The sequence below is a fragment of the Apteryx rowi genome, unplaced genomic scaffold (assembly GCF_003343035.1).
Source record: "Apteryx rowi isolate R43461 unplaced genomic scaffold, aptRow1 scaffold_51, whole genome shotgun sequence".
Classification (NCBI taxonomy): Eukaryota; Metazoa; Chordata; class Aves; order Apterygiformes; family Apterygidae; genus Apteryx; species Apteryx rowi.
In genome coordinates this window covers 3582319-3598697 of record NW_020450772.1, presented here as the reverse complement: position 1 = coordinate 3598697, position 16379 = coordinate 3582319, and the positions used below count along the sequence as shown (strand labels likewise).

General features: G+C 51.1%; 2 protein-coding genes across 16 annotated transcripts in view; both read left to right on the top strand.

Moving 5' to 3' along the window:
- The window catches only part of GIGYF2 (GRB10 interacting GYF protein 2), a 79744-nt gene extending 76657 nt beyond the window's left edge, over window positions 1-3087 (top strand). For all 11 annotated transcript variants that reach the window (XM_026080106.1, XM_026080107.1, XM_026080111.1 and 8 more), the window contains one exon: window positions 1323-3087. In XM_026080106.1, coding sequence (XP_025935891.1) covers window positions 1323-1390 — 68 coding nt within the window. In that variant the 3' untranslated portion in view covers window positions 1391-3087. The remainder of the gene's footprint in view (window positions 1-1322) is intronic.
- Window positions 1761-15227, top strand: SNORC (secondary ossification center associated regulator of chondrocyte maturation). Of its 5 annotated transcripts, none has more exons than XM_026080118.1 (6): window positions 1799-1884; window positions 3118-3256; window positions 4316-5069; window positions 5658-5736; window positions 14504-14686; window positions 15095-15227. In XM_026080118.1, exons 4-6 carry the CDS (start codon window positions 5664-5666, stop codon window positions 15202-15204), a joined length of 366 nt encoding a protein of 121 aa, XP_025935903.1. In that variant the 5' UTR covers window positions 1799-1884; window positions 3118-3256; window positions 4316-5069; window positions 5658-5663; the 3' UTR covers window positions 15205-15227. The 5 variants fall into 5 exon arrangements, with proteins under 5 accessions (XP_025935902.1, XP_025935901.1, XP_025935903.1 ...); XM_026080119.1 differs by having other exon boundaries at window positions 5622-5736; XM_026080117.1 differs by lacking the exons at window positions 5658-5736; window positions 15095-15227 and adding an exon at window positions 3401-3453 and having other exon boundaries at window positions 1761-1884; window positions 3118-3243; window positions 4891-5069; window positions 14507-14533.
- Window positions 15228-16379: the final 1152 nt, after the last annotated feature.

Here is a 16379-nt window from a genome sequence, read left to right as displayed (position 1 = left end):
TACCTTTATGCCTTCCTACTTTTTTACATGAACTAACCATCTTAGAAGAGGCAGTAAAGCTCTTGGGGGGAGACCAAATCTGGTCACAAGTCTTGAACTGGAAGCAATGAAGATGCTGACACCATTAGCACTCTTTCCCTGCCGCCTTTAGTTTTTACGAGATGAGGATGATAGTTAATCTGCCCTTACAGCATTGATGGAAAAATGTCTGTTCACATCTGCTCATGTGGCTTTAATAAGAAATCACTAAATACAATTATCAACCATACAATTATGCAACCATAAGGGAACTAATATGTGCCATTTCATAAAAAATGAGTACTCTTTACTACAAAATAATTCCAAAAATTTCTAGGTAATATAGTGCCGCCAGAGGGAGCCAGAACAGTTTCATTAAACCTACTGCACAGAGCACTTCGCATCTATTGAAGATAATGGCTGTGAAAAGTGGTTTGTTCTCTAGCACAGAACAAACCTATGGAGCAGTGTCAAGACAACGAAGTGCCCGTTTTGGGTTTAGCTACTGTCCACAGTGAAGGCCTTTCCTTTTTTTCATGCTTCATATAGGGTTGGTACAACAACAAAAATAGAATTTCTGTCCAAAAGTTACACTTGATATAATATTGGAATTTTTCCTTTGTAAAAGATGTATTGGCTTTTTCTTGCTCACTTCTCATGTATCACTTCTGGTTGCAACGTACAGTTAAAATGTTGGGTAGAAGTTTAGGTATATCTCCAGCCATCTAGGCAGCCCCATGCAGTGTTGTACCTTCTCATGTTGTACCCTGAGCAGTGTTAGGAGATTGTAAAAAGCATGGAAATATGTGGAATTTCCACTAAGGGCTCCAGCTGGAGTTAATCATGCCCCCAGAAGTGTTGAGCATGGTCGACACTGGGAGTCTGAATTCAAAAAGCAACCAGTTTGGCTTCCAGGACCACCTAAGTACTGTGGTGATAGGCACTTCCAAGTGTCAGTTGACTCAAACTTGCTCCCTTCCAAGGTGTTGCTCAGCCGTGTCTCCACTGTGCCCCGATATCATGTTAGCTCTGCAGATGCCATCTTTTAAATTAAAGTCGAAACCATATTTCTGCTGCTCTGTCTTTAAAGATCAAGTGATGCTTATATCTAAATATATGATTGGTCATCTTTGATTTATGTAAAATTTCAGTTTGGGTAATTCTGTCTAGCCTTAATAAATTTCCTTAACAGTTTTTGTTTGTGTATTACTTTATCTTAAACAGCTGCTGTGTAAACAGATATGTTGCAGCATATACAATATACCACATCCAGATCTTTAACACAAATCGTTTTTGTTTTATAGGGTTTTCGGTGAATGCCTCATCCGAGCGGCTCAATATGGGAGAAATAGAGACTTTGGAAGACTACTGAGCATGTGCAAATCAACTGGCTTTTCCTGCATCTGTTAACCATGGATTCTCCGTCTTGGACACAGTACTCTCCACCATGCGTTCTTCTCTGCCTCGCAGTGAATCACAGAATCAATCATCTCAGGCTGCTTCCTCTAGCCCCAGCAAACCCTTTTCTGCCCAGGACTGCACAGGCGTTGTTCTTACCATCAGCCTATAGACGTGTGGACTTTGTTCCAAGTCCTGGGTGGGTGGGAGATAGGATTTGTTCACAACAAGGCTGATTTGGGCAGCAAGCTTTCACTGTGCTGTGATTTCTTCTGCTGACATACCTGGAAAAATTCGATTGGGATTCTGCAAACAGTTGTTTCCCTCTTCTGGTTACTCTTACCACATCCAACATGTGCAGTCATGGAGAGAGAGAGGGAGAGAGAGAGAGAGTTTGTGGTTAACAGATGTTGGTCAAAACCAAAATGCCACACAGATACTGACTTCCGCGCTCCATCAGGGCAAGAGGTGCTCTCCCAAGCCAGGAGTTGCATTCATAAGCTAACCTTAGAACTGGCAACAGCAGGAGAAGGGTGGTGGTGGGCGCAGTTTAGCTTGGGTTGGTTTGAAGTTGCACACCCCCTGCCAGCCCTTCTCAGCACATTATTTTTGGAGGGAAAGCTCGAGTCTGTCTTCATTAGGTGGTGATGCTGAAGCTGGTAGAGTTTCCCATCAGCATACTCCAGCCTTCCTGGAGAAGTGGGGACTTCTGGGAAAAGGAGGGTGGCATTTCTTCTCTTTCAGGTTGAATTTATCCCTTCAATGCTACCTTCTGAGGGTTAGGACCAGTTTATTTTGTGCTCTTCTTCCTGCAAATTTGTCTCGTTTAAGAGACAGTAGGATCTTTCCACGTGGAACTTTAGTCTTTGGTGAGGGTGAACACTGGCTTTCAGATACGTACCTGAGCAGTCTTGGCTAGTTGTCACTTCAAACAACAGAGCTTAGGTTAAAGGACAGAGATGCCCTTTTGTAATGAAAAGAGACTGGAGGGCGAAACTATGTGCACTGACAGCCCTGCTTATCTTCTACACCTTAAATTACTTCACACACCTTCACTTGGATCCGTAATGTTTAAGTATTTATGGAGTCATAACCTTCCTCTCTCACCAAAAGACTTAACACCATCCTCTCCTCTCCACCCACCCCCACACACCACAAAATAAAGAAAACTAAAACTGCCAAATGCACTTACTTCCAACCCCCTGGTCCCATCTCCCATTCCCAGAGGGTTATAACCTGCCAAGGGAGATAAGCTACAGTTTTGGTGGAGGTGTATGAAGGTGTCTGTCATCACTGCCTAAAGAAAACAGTTCGAGTTGCTAAAGAGCAGTTTGGCTTTGGATTTTATTTYGTTTGGTTTATTCATTATTTTTTTGGGGTCACCTTCCCCTCCTCCTCCTCCTCTCTCTTCCCCCTGCCCCCAAACATGTACAGTGACTATACAGAGACTGCTGCAGACTTGTATATAGTTTTTGGATCCAATAGCATGGAGAGACTTGGAACTGTTGGAAATCTGGTCTCCCTGTCTCCTTGCTTTGTAAATTCATAAAAGGGGGAAGAGGGGTAGTTAAAATGTTTACAAAACTTTAAACTCCCTCTGAACTTTTGCCAGTGTGGGGGGGGGAGGGAAAAAGAGAGAACTTAAATAAAACCTGGTTGTATTATATCTGAGAGCAAATTTTCTGCTTGCTTTTGTCGAAGCTGAGTTTTGAGATAATTCCTGGTGCTAAAACTGACCCCAAACTCGACTCACGTCAGTTTTCATCAAGAAACAACAAGCAAACACACAGGATGTGGAGCAACAACTGCTGCTTTATTCCTTCCCTGGTGAGGAATACCGGTGGGTTTTTTCTACTTGATAATTTTAGAGTTCAAATAAACACCAGTAAGTTGAGATTGGAAAACTTTGACAAGAAAGCTTTGATTTCTTCCCCCCTCTCTGTGTACAGAAACATGTGCATTCACACTCATGTTGTTTATACAGGAGAGATCAAGCTGTGGCCGGTTTTCTGTTATTAAAAACACACTCAGCCAGTAGTAAGTAACCAGTAGTCAGTAACCACCCCACCCACTCCAATTCCCTTCCCTAAATGAGAGGTTTATCTCTCCCCTCTACTGTAATGTCCACAGAGACACCTTGTAGGCTGCCCTTTCCAGACAAAATCCTATTTTCCTTTTTTTCTATTTGCTTCTTGTTTTTTTTTTGTGTGTGGAAAATCCCAGTAAAGGTTGCTGATAAATGTCCTCCTTCCATTCACATGTCCACAAATACTGAGTCAGTAAATAACTAACCAGTGCAGTAGTTTTGCCTTATGTTTAGCTGCTGTCTTGGAGAACAGTACATGCTTACGTTGAAAATTTGACTTTGTTTAAATATCTTAATTTGTTAGTGCATAAGTATCTTGCTCATGGGTGCTTTCTTTTTTCTTTTCTTTTTTTTATGGTTTGATCTAATTTCTACAATCTAATTTTGGAATACTCTTTACTGTGTAACAAGTAAGCAAAAGCATGCTAATTTGCAGCTCAGTCGGAGAGGATGAAGGGAACAGTTTAGCACTTGCTAAATGAAAAGGTAAAAAATACAGGCGGGGAAAATGTGCACTAATTTGTCGAACCCAAGGGACCCTGCCTGGCCTCAGCGTTGCAGATAATGGACCAGTAGGGAAGATCTTGTTCTTAAATATTTTAATATTCTGACTTTGCCTTTAGTCCAAAGGTAATACGCTGGCACTTTCGGGCTGCGTGCTCAGGTGCCTGCCCTTCACCGCCTCTTTGACAAAGAGGGCTGGTGTCGAGAGTAGCGAAGGCTGTTTGGATCAAGAGGGGTGGAAAAATAGAAGCTTCARCTTTGCATCTGCAGCCCATATATATTTGTGCTAGACTTGCGTCTGCTTTTCAGGCAGGACACGAACCTGAGGAGCTAACGTGGCTGCGGTCGAGGTTTGAAAGATAACGTTGAATCTGCTGGAGATCGCTGAGGTTTCTTTTGAGCACGTTTCAGCAAGTTGCTTCCTAACTTCATTTCGCGGCAGTGGCAGCGTTCTGGCCTCCTTGTTTTTCCAAACTCCCCTCGCAGCCAAGTGCTTTTGTAAARGATTCGACTAAGCAGCAGCCTTTGAAAGGACACCTGAACTGTGTCTGGCTGTCGAGGAAAGCCAAAAGTCAGATCTTTTACCAGAAAATCATGAATCTGAAATTTAAGACAAAACTATTTGTGCCGTATTTTCAGAGTGTAAAGAACTGGCATTGGGAATGTTTATGCACTTTAATTGCAAATTCTCCTTCTGAACAGAAAACATGAAGTATTTCACCCTCATATCAACTTAAAAAAAAAAAACAAAAAAAACTAATTCTTCTGTCCTGTGATAAACTGGAATGTTCCCCATATATACTTCATCCTTTCCCAAGACCTTTGTCAGTGCCAGTGTGATTTCAAACAAACCTCAGGTTTCTCTGCTGTTAACTCTTCCTTAGTCCATTTGGAGGAGAGAGAGAATGGCCGAGGCTTGCAGGAAGAAAGTGTCTGTTCAGCTCAGACCTGAGGAAGGTGCTGGTCTTGTGCCTGGCAGAGGAGAGTCTCCTGGAAGACTATTACCAGGTTTTAATAGGCAATTCTGCCAAAGGAGAGCACACACGGCTCTTGGTCTGCCGCTGTAAGTATTACACCCGGAAAACAAGGATGCCACGGATCTGCTCTGGCTCCGTTTCAGAGCATTTTAACCTTAAAGATTGAGGCCCTTGTTCTTTCCCCGTGCCCACCCTGGAAAGCCCACCGCTGCCCCACACGCAGAGGAGACGGCAAAGCCCTCGAGCCGCGTGCTTGGTTTCGGGGTTAGCTTCTCTAAGGAACCTTGTGGTGGTTTGTGCGCGCCAGGGGATGGCCTTCCTCGGGGAAGGAATTTCAAACGCATCCCCAAGGCCTTTGGGAAGGGCTAGCCAACAACCGCCCGCGTGTGCGCTGGCCTGGCGGGGCGACGGGTGCCTAACGGCTCGGCTGCATGTGGGTTTTTCGGCACAAGCTGTAGAGGGTGGAGCCGGCTTCAGGAGGAGGTGTGCTCTAGAAGCCGGCGAGAGCGAGTCTCTGCTGGGCTTTGCACTCGCTCTATCTACTTGCTGTTGCAAAGGGATTTTTCCTTTTTTTTGACCTGACTGGACAAAGTTTTTATTATACTAGTGAAATTTCCAAGTCATTTAATACTTTGAAGAGTTTTTAAGCGTTCCTGCCGACGCCTTTCCTGCAGAAAGCCATGCCCTACCGCAGAGCCCTTCGCCTGGTCCTGCTAACGCTGTGCGGCATCCTGGTCCCTGCGGTGCTAGCAGGTAAGGATCTTTGTTTGCATCTAAAGTCCGAAAGAGCAGGAGATCTCTTACTAATCTGCCGCCTCCTCCTCCTCCCCTTGCATACCTCCATCCTCCTCTCCCTAAGTATTTATCAAATTATAATTGAATAATGTAAGCTAGCTTTGGAGTCCGTGGCTAGTGTTGAGTAAGAATATATTCCCATCCTGAAAGCATGTTTCTGTTAGGAAGATGTTATAAATCATTTGCGATTTTTCTTAAGCTGAACGGCAATAGCGCCTCCGGGAGCGTTAGTGACAGTAGATCGCAGCATGGAGTGCTCCCTGCGGTTGATGGGACAAGTTACCTGTCTGCTTTTAATTGCAGGAATAAGTTACAATCACGAAAAGAATTGAAACGCTTTCTCTAGCTAAGGCATGTGTGCCGGTGTCTGGTTCCTTCTCTGCTTTCTGTGACAGCAAATCACTGCAGCTGCAGTAAGTAGAAACGGATTTTGAGAAAGAAACATGGAAACGTCTATGAAAACATYTAGCTCAGTCAAAAGCCAAGTTGTGCATCTAAATTGTTTGAGTTTCCATGTAGGGATAGGTATCGTGGGGCGCTCAGYGGTCCTGGAAAGGTGCTTCGTTCAGACTTGAGCTCTGCGGTGTTTTACTCACAGCCAGAGCAAAGGGGAACGGTTAGCATGAGAGGTGCCTGTTCCGTTAGGCGCTGTTTTTTAAGGCGGTTGTTAGCGATTTCAGCCTTCTCCGCTTGTGCCTTAGTGCAGTTACGCTGGCTAGAGGGGAACTGAGGGCCTGGTTGGCAGCGAAAGCTGTCTAGTCTGACCTGGGTTTTACAGGTGAGGGAAAACCAGCTTCCAGCCAGACTCCACGGATAGGCTTTGAACACAGGGGGTGAAAACTCGCTTCCTTCAAAGCCTCTTTCTTTAAATGCTAGTAAGGCATGAAAGGATGGCTCGGGCCACGCTAACAGGCAAGAGCACAGCCCTTGTTTTCCTTAAATTCTTGCCCTGGCTTCCAGGACCCGGAGCAAGGCTGGATCGCAGTTCCCTCGCAGTTTGTTCTTAGCACCTCGCCTCGCAGGAAGATCCTGGCCAGCAGTCTCGCAGATGAAATGATTTCTTTTTGAAGGAGTTTTCACACAAGTAGGGGAATTCATTGCTGCACCTAGCAGGAACATCTGCAGGCACAAGAACAGAATCACTGTAGCTGGTATTTCCCTCCCACATTCCCCTTTTAAGACATATTCTTGCTGGGGAACCTTTAAAGTAACTAAGAAATGAGCACTTATAAGTGGGTGTTTTCCTTCTCAGACACTGAGCTTTGATTTTTTTTGTATACTGGGACATTAATCATTTAAGCACACAATTTCAGTTTGCAACTTGTACTCACAGAACCCGTGGCAGTGCTCTTCCCCAAAACCAGGTAAGGTTTTTTCTCAACTGTTACACTCTACTTCCCCATGCAGAGATTGATTCACTTCTAGCGAAGCCTTGGTCTGCTGCTTCTCGGAGCTAAAATTTCWCTCAGATTATCTTAAATTTCCTATGTTCAGTGTGTCCTTGCTCTCAGACCCCTGCCTTGCCAGCACTTGCTTTATGGCTAGGCTTTGCGGCCATGGTTTGTACCAAACTGGTGCTTCTCTGTATATCACTTTGCTCCTGTGAAATATCCCAAGTTCACGTCACTTCTTGACAGCGGAGTGGGTGCAGCAGGGCCAGCAGCTCTCGAAGAGCCTGGTACTGACGACTGCAATATTCAGAAATGGATCCTGGGGCATGGGAGAGACTCTGCTTTCTCTCAGTTGCCTTGTAGAGGTCTGAGGCCCTCTTAAGCTTGTTCTTCTCTGCTACCTCCAAGTAGGACATCGGGGAACCAGTGTGTGTTGTAAGCCATCCCAGGAGCAGAACAGTTTGCTGCTGCCATAGAGTGAAGAGTTACCTCTCCCCAGTCCAGGGGTTTTTAGTGCAGAGTGAAACTTTTTCTGCATTTCCCCCCCTTAGAAAAGGAAATTTCCTGCCTTGCACCAACAAAGAAGGGAAGGGCATACAGACAGCGTTCTGGTCTCTGTGTGTATACATGCAGCCCTGCCTTTCTGTAAACAAGTTTGTTTAACATTCATCAGCACCGCAGCGCGCTGGGCTGCTCCACACTCGCGCTTCCAGCCCTCGCAGCATCACAGGCTGCCCTTTGTGCTCCCTATGAAGGCCTCCTTTCATCCCTGCGCTGGCCCCGTGCCCGGCGTGGCTACCTGGCGCTGGACAGCCTGTTGCTGGCCACGGAGTTCACCCAGCCCCTGCCCTTCGGTGTCAGCACCTCTTCCTTTCCATCGCAGAGGCCTCCAAAGGAGCCAAGTGGAGTTTGCCTCAGACCAGGGTGCAAGTGGTGGCAGTCGTGCAGACCTGAGGTCCTCAGTGACTCTTCCCTTTTTTAATTTTGTCACAAGAGTGACTCAAAGCCACGTAGTACTGAAAACCTTTGTTAACTGCTTAGGAGTTTAGCAAGACRTGAAGGATCTCACTGGCAGCGGAGGTCTCCCATCTGTGCATGCTGTCAGAGCACTCTTGGGGTGCCACTGGGTTGTCCACCTTGATCTGGCTTCTTGCCCAGCCCATCAGGTTTCCTGTGTGACCATGGAAAAAGTGAATTTCTCCAAGTTACTGAGCTCTTTCCAATGTCAYGTTTGTCAAAGATAGAAAAACAACTGAGTCTTTAACCCTAGTTGTCCACAACACCTAGGTGCAACAGAAATTACAGACCCAGTTTAGGAGCTTTCTGCATACCCAAATCCTTCCTGCTTCCGTTTTCTTCCAAACGGAAATGGCAGAGCTGCAGCACAGTGGGACTGGGAAGAGTTGATTTGGTTCTGTGAGCAAAACCAGTTTCAATTCAGATAATGGGTTCAGAGCTCAAAGAGAAGTGGAAGTTAGCAAAAAGCCTTTGCAAGGCCTGAACTTCTGAATCCGGTGTATATATTGTATCCAAAGTCTGATGTGGGCTTGTGAACCTCTTCATTTTGAGCTAATGTGGCAGTACGTTACTCCAGTAGCATTTCTCCTCAGGAGGCATATCAGAAAAAAAGAAACATAGCAGGAGATAGTATTCGTTATGTGACAGGAGAAGACCTTGTCCAAGGACAACTTTCTGTAGTGACTGATGCATCTTTGTTCCCAACAATAATAAAGTTATTAGGAAGTTTTATAGTTGAAGTACTAGAATGAGAGAAGTAGTAAATCAGGCAAAAGTCAGGCAAACTTCTTTCTTAAAAAGATGAAGTTGTTCAATCCAGTCTGTCCAGACTTAGAACAAGTCTTAGTAGACCATTGCTCAAACTTGCTTGGCACTGAGACTCATAAATTACTGACACTGGTATCACCTCCTGGCTGAGGTTATTGGGTTGGAGGTGGAGAGTTTGCTTCAGAAGCTAGAAGATACCTTTTGCAAACTACCCCCTGCCCCTGCACACTTTTGTAACGGGTGCAAAATAAAGCTGCAAAACTCTGTAGTTGGGAATAAAAGCCCCCAAGTTTTGAGGAGGATGTGAATTTTGGGTTATCAAGTTAACCTGTAAATGGTTGTAACCGAAGAAACAGTATGCAATACTCAGGTTAAACTGTCAGCCCTTGCCTCCTCACCTGGCACGTGAGGCCTCCTGTTGAGGCTCTGTAAGCATCAACTTGCCACCCAGTGGAGGAGGAGAGCACAGTTATCTCCTCCTGATGGGCTGTGAGGTTGATGAGGTGCCAGTGAAACCAGCTTGTGTGAGAAAGAATTGGTCATGGTGGCTGATCTCCAGCAATGAACAAATGTTAGCTGGCCACATCTGCCTATCTTGAGGTCTTCATGGGGAAGGTCTGGTTGTTTGGGGTATCTCAAAGGAACCTTCAGGCTTGATCAGCTTCCTCAAGAGCTACCACCTGTGGAGATCATSAGGTCTTGTCTTGTAACCACTGAGTATCTGAGCCACCATGGGCTAAGACATCACTGTGGATGGCTGACCCCACCTCCTTCTCACTGAGCAGGGAAATAGCAGTTTCATCAACTTGCCTTTAGGGCCATCCCTTCTGCACCTTGCTGCGGTCCATGTAGCTGAAGTCATGGCACATCCCTACATCATTCAGAAAACTTATGGTTTATTTCTTTGTAGTGTAGTAACTGGTATTTCCCCCTCCCCCCCCCACCCCTTTTTTCTTCTTTTGGCCTCAGCCATAACTAACCTGTGCTGTAGAGGGGGAGCATGCGCAGTACAGTACAGAGGATATTTCCCTAGAATAAGACTGTTTGTAGCATCAACGTATGGGAAGGAAGAGTGCCATCTTCCACGTGGCCTGTTGTGAAGCACTGGAGTACTTTTAGTCCATGTTTTTCCAGGTTCCATCTATGCCCTGTAAAAAAAAAAATAAGATTGTCTTAAGTGCTCCCAAAGGGTATTTTTTTACCAAGCGTGTTTTAATGGTCCTCTCTGAAGTGGCAGTTACCCTCAGTCTGTGCTCTGCTGTCGGGACAGGGGTAACTCTGGAAGCGAGCTTGTCTGAGGACTCACTGCACTACGGAGTCGATCCTCTCGCCTGTTGGATCGCCCCAAACTGTGGCCCCGAAGCCTTGGTGATGGTGGGGTTTACCCGTGTGTGGCAGAGCAGCCCYGTGGCCACCTCTCGGTGACCATGTGCAGCCCCGGAGTTACTCCAGGGAAAAGAAACCACCTGAGGATGCAACATAGATATTCCTAGAGATTGGACATTCCTATCCATGCCAGCACAGCTAATGCATGTCTCTATAACCCCAAAATAAGCATCTTGTCTTCTGATGGATGATATGTTTTGGGTGTTTTTCTTGGTAGTTCTTTATTTCTTGCCGTTTCCCAGTGAAGGGCTGCTGTCTTGGAGGAGGTGCGACTCGGAGGCGTTGGCCATAGTGCAGAAACTGCACCTTGTCACAGTCAGGAGGGTTGTAACTACGTGGGTAGAAAGGCCTGTGCTTTATGGTGCTTTTTCTCTTTTAGATCATCACGTCCTTCACTTTTTTTAGGTCTGCCAGACTCCTGCATTGTGCGCAGGCAAACTGAGCCCAGGAAGGAGAGCGAATTGTGATGATTATGCTGAGGATCGGCAGCAGAGCTGGGAGCCGGCTCTCTGGTATCGGGGTGCTGAGCCTGCACCTACCAGCCTGTCCTGTCAGGGTACCAAACGGGCAACTAGAAGAGGCTCTTGGGTTCCTGGATAGGGGCATGTCCTACTAATAGTGTTGTGTGTGTTGTCTTTTGACACCTAACACAAACTCAGTTCTTCCAATTTGCTTTTCTTGCTTTTACCAAAGGTCTGAAATGGGAGTGCGGCATGTAATACTGCTTCTTTAGAGGTCTGCTCTCCTTAGCCAAGTTAACTCGGAGACAGTCATGGTGTTGAAGAGGGCCTGGATTGGGGGAGCTGATTTTTAAAGAAGCCAGCTGGATGTGTGAGGATGGTGGGGTGGATGGTTGGGCTTTTTCTTTTTCAAAAGGGTGGCAATGGGGGCATGTGAGGACATGAGCTGTTAGTTTAGGAGGGAAAATCAAAGTCAAGTCTTTTGGAAAGAATACTGCTAGTAAAAAGCAGACACCCTCCCAGGCGGCAGCAGTTTGCTCTGGAGAGACCTGCTGGTTGGCAGCCTTCTCCGGGGATGGGGCTTGCTCGGCGCTTTGCGTCCCTTCTCGTGTGCCTGGTAGCACTGATGGGCCGGAAATGGAGAGGGGACCCGGTCGGTAAGCCTTGGCCGAGTAGATCRCTTTCGATACCGTTCAAATGTAGTATTTCGCTTTATCATTGGTGCATGCGCGTGGTTGTGCTGCTTGTTCTGAACCAACAACTGCAGTTAGCGAGGCGCTAGAGGAGACTGAAAGGAGGTGTGTTTCCCTTAGTCACTGCAGCGCTGTTAAGGTAAAACCACAAGGACTCGGGGCAGAAAACTCATGTTTAGCACACTCTGCTCTTTCTCTGAGAGTGAGCTGAAAGCACGTTTTAATCAGATGAGAGAAATTAACCAAATACGTATCCAGAAGCCATCCAGGACTCTGTCCAGGTCTTAAAAATCACTGAGATCGTAAACAAATTAAACTGTTTCCTCTCTACTTGGCTATTARAAATAAGCTCTGTGCCCTGGTTTGAGAGTTGCGATAACTCTGTCGGAAACTAGCTGTACCAGGAGTAGGAGAGACGTTCTGCAACTGGTGGGTCTGGCTAGAAAGGAGCCGTCGCACCACGGTTCGAAGGGGTAGCGCTCCCAGACCCTTTGAGCACRGTGTGTTGGGAAGACTCTGTCCAGGTCCTATTGCCTCCCTGGACGGTGTCTGTATCTGTTTGTCTGAGCTAACACCTTATCACATGGTCAGATGTGAAGGCTACGCCTGGCTATTTTGGCATGGGAGAGAAAAACATTCTTGGGAAATGCAGCGATGACCTCCTCCCACCATGTCTCCTTCTCACCAGGTGGGAATGGGCCCGTGTTGGTGCTGGCCCCAGTCGTGTTGACAGAGCGAGGAAGGTCATAACTAGAGTGTAGCTCTTCTGTATGGAGTATCTCCACTTGCCAAAGCAGCCTAGAAATGGGGTTTCAAAAGTGTTGGGTACATATTGGTCTGTGCCTAAACCAACAGCCTCCTAATGCCACCATTGCTAACTAAATAGCCCCAAATCTGCTAGATTCCTTTCCCTGTTGATATAACTACAATTTACCCACTAAATTCTGTGTTTCCTCTTGATCCGTCCTCTGGTAGCCAAACCACAGAACTTGTAGAAGAGAGATCCACTGGAAATGGCACTTTCTGGAAGAGCCCTTGGATGGGATGTGAGAGTCTACAGCGCTGCTGGTCGGTTTTGCAGGACAGGCCGAGCAGGGCCCTGCAAAGGGCCTGAGTGTTTCTGGGGAGCCATCACAGTGCCCAAAACTCTCATGTGCTCGTACCGGCGACCCGAGATGCCACCTCTGGTGCAGTGACTGCAGGTTGTACCAAGCTCGTGAGGACATGGCTATGCACTGCCCTTTCCCCCTGCTGACGCCTGTACTGCGGGGTCTCTAATCCAGCTTCTCCCCTGGGTGAGCCAACCAGCGTGAGCTGGTGTTTCTGCCTGCCTTAAGAACAAGCGCRGGCCTCGGAGCAGGTGCTCATCTACCTCTGTTGTTGCTCTTTGGGCCAGTGTTAAGTCTGGCTGCTGCCTCAGTGAAAGTGCAGTAACCTGTATCGTTGTAGAAGGGACTTTCTGAATCTAGTCTGGAACGCTGTTGTGTTCCCGAGTCTGCAGGCAGCCTGGGATAGCTCCAGGCAAGGTAGGAGCTTCTCTGTTATCCGAGCCTTGCGGTAAGTCCTAGCAATGGGTTTGCAGAGCCAGCGAAGGTGAGTGTTTTGGGGTCAGCCCTTCACTTCGTGTGGATGCAGGGCTTGCAGCGCGTGGTGGAGCCCATTAACACTGATTCCCCAGAGCTTTCTCCTCCCATGAAGTGCTGGCTGATCACAGGAGGAAGGGGGAGGACTCCAGCGCCGTGAAGCTGGTGCTCGGACTGCCAAGACGCGCTGCTGCCACCTCCCTTGCTGAGCCAGGGAGAGGCTGGGGCGGTGCTGGGGCAGCCAGGCAAGGATGAGTCTTCAAGCGTCTGATACACCGTGACACGCGCTGCCTGGGTGCCTGGATAATCCCTCATCCACCACCCGGACGYGGTGTTGCGTGGCAGTGTATCCCACACCCCCGTTCCCCCGGGCCAGGCGGTMGCCCCGCTGAGCGGGCCGGGGTGTGCGCAGCCCCCGGGTGGCCGGGCTGTTTGCTCTGGCTGCTCCGCCGGCCTCTTTCCCAGCCCGGATCTCCGTCGTGTCGGTTCGGATGGGCCCTGGCGTCAGATGCCGTTCTCTTTTCATTTTTTTTAATTTTATTTTTCTCCGCCCCAGTGCGACATTCCCAGCGGTTTCGGCAGGGAGCTGAGGAATGTCTCTCGCTCGGGCCGGGGCCCCGCTGGGCCCACCCGAACAAGACGGGCATTGACGGGGAGCGCTCGCCTCGGCCGCACGCAGACAGGGAGGGCTCTCTGCTCCCCTCCCCGACCCCACAGGGGGAAGAAATAACAGGAGGCGAAGCGTAACATCAAACGGAGCGCGGCTCCCCTTTCATCTCCCCCGGCCGCGCGGAGGCAGGGGAGGCCGAGGCTCGGGGGGACCCGGCCAGGGGGGCTGCGTCCCGCGCGGCCCCGGCTGCCGACACGGGCAGAGGGGCCCTAGGATGCTCCGGTGCGGGCTGCTACCGCCTGGCGCAGGTGCCTGCCCGGCCAGCAGCAGCTCCAGCCCCGTCCCAGGGGCAGCAAACCGGCGGTGGGTGTTCGTCCTGGGCCTGTTTTCGCACTGTTGCGGGGAGCTCCCCGCTGTCCTGTGTTGTGCGGGGTTGTGCGGTTGTGGTCTCGCGAGCTCCCGGGGAGCCCCTTCTCCGGCCTGGCCTCCAGCAAGCCCAGCTCGGTTTTCCAGCCCCCTCGTCCTTCCCACTGGCTTCCTCCTCCCCTTCGTGCTTGCTGGTTTCCTACCYGACCAGCTGCCCCGTCCACTGCTGCACCCTCAGCCGCTCCGGGGGTCTGTGCCCTGCCGACTGGCGCCCTCGCAGAGGGGATCTGCCTCTCCTTCCTCTGCCTGCAGAGGGGGTTTCCCAACCCCCAGGTCGCTGTCCGTCTGTCCGTCCTGGGCGCTTGGCGGGAGCCCCGTGCATTCAGCCCGGCGCGCTGCGGCCGCCTCCCTCGTCGTGCCCGGGAGTGACAGCGCGGCGCTTGTCTCCCAGCAGAGTACCCGCAGGGGCCGGTGCCCACGCTGTGGAACGAGCCGCCCGAGCTGCCCTCGGGAGCCGGCCCCTTCGACGCCACCACCACCGCCCGCCTCGCCGACGCCACCGCCTTCCCCCCCTACACCGCCGAGCTGGAGCCTGAGGACACCACCCACCTGCACCGGCTCGACGCCGGCGACGGTACGCGGGCTCGGCGCGAGGGCGGCGCGGCAGCCTGGGAAACCCTCCCCGCTGGGTCACTCTTTAGGGGCCCGTCGCCCCTCGGGGGAGGGCTGGGGCGTTGCGGGTGCCCTGTCCCCACCCCGGTGGCATGGAGGCGAGCGCCTGCTTCGCTGCCCCCTTCCCGCCGGGCTGCAGCCTCGGTCCCGGCRGACGCTGCGCTGCCCCTTACCTGGCGCTGCCCCCCGGGCTCCCCCGTGGCCTCGGGGAGGGGTCTCAGCCGCGTGGGGAGACGGGACCAGGGGCTGCGCGGGAGCCCTGCAGGACTCGGCCCTGGGGCCGGGAGCTTGGGGGGGGGAAGGGGGGTGATGCCCGCTGCCCTCCCCRGTGTGGCCGGCCTCACACCTGCCCTGTCCTCTGCCCCTGCAGGGTCGCTGGGGCCTGGAGCCATCGGCGCCATCGTGATCGCCTCCCTCCTCGGCACGTCCGTGCTCGTGGCTTTGGTCGTCATCACCCTGAGGAAGTTCTCTGCCTCCTGAACCCAATAAAAGCTTTTTCCGTACCACCACCCGCCCGTCTCCTGCCCCTGCCCGTGTCCGTGCGTCTGCCCGCCTGCAGCTCCGCAGGGGGAAATGCTGCTTCCAGCCCCCAGGCTGGGCAGCAAGGCTGCGGCTCCCCAAGCGCTCCTTGGTGTGAGGCCCTCCGGGTGCCCTGAGCACCGGGACCCGCCGCGGCGGGCGGCTCGGAGCTGGCAGCGCCTGTCCCGCGCTGGCCGCCTGTGATGGCGTCAGGCACCGTCTCACGCAGCTTTCCTCGGGGAAGGGTGTCCGGTTCATGTAACCCACCCCTGCGCTGCCCGGGCTCACCCAACTGCGAGGAAGTGGTGGTAGGTGCATGGGGGAGGAAGAAGAGGCAGGCGCTGTGCTGGTGCTGGCTTGCTCAGCTGTATTTCATCACAAGGAAAACGAGACAACGAGAAGGTCCTTTCCGTCGGCCGAGGCAGCCGGCCGCGCGGGGGCCCAGGCCTGGCCCTGTACAACCCTTCAGACCACTGCAACGGGGGCGTGCGGGGCTGGGTCTCAGGAAAGGCGCTGGCTGCCACTTGTGCCTGAAAACAGCACAGCTCGTGCCTGGGATTCGGAGTAGTAACAAGTCCCAGCAGAGCGAGAGGGGCCTGGAGCGAGTCCTGGGGCTCGGTGGTGGGTCRCGGGGCAGCCTGGAGTCCTTCTGCCCCGGGACATCTGGATCAGCCTAGCGATCAGCCGGTGAGGTAACGTGCTCTGCCAGGTGAGCGACTGTTCCTGCACRGTGAGAAACACCCCGGAGAGCCGTGGGTGCCGCAGGGCCTGGGCTGGCTGCTGCTCTGCAAAGCCAGAGGGTTGGGGATGGGCCGACCTCTCGGGAGCCTTAGGGCTCCTTGTAGCTGGAGCTCCCTGGCATTTTGCATTAGAGAATTTGCAGCCACTGCAAGGTCTGTACCCTGAGCTGGAAGTTCGGTTGTACTCGGAAAAGTGGCTGTGGGGTGTTGTTGTGGGGTGGCCTGACTTGGGGTGCATCCCCTTCCCGGACCCCAGCCCTGGGCTGGGTGCTGGTGGGAGGCCGGGAGCCCTTGGCTCACATGCGCCCTTCCCGTTGACAGCCCAGGGTGTTACAGGCGGCTGGGGCAGGTACAGCCCCACAGGCTGTTGCCACGTGCTGCCGCTGCTGTGGTGGT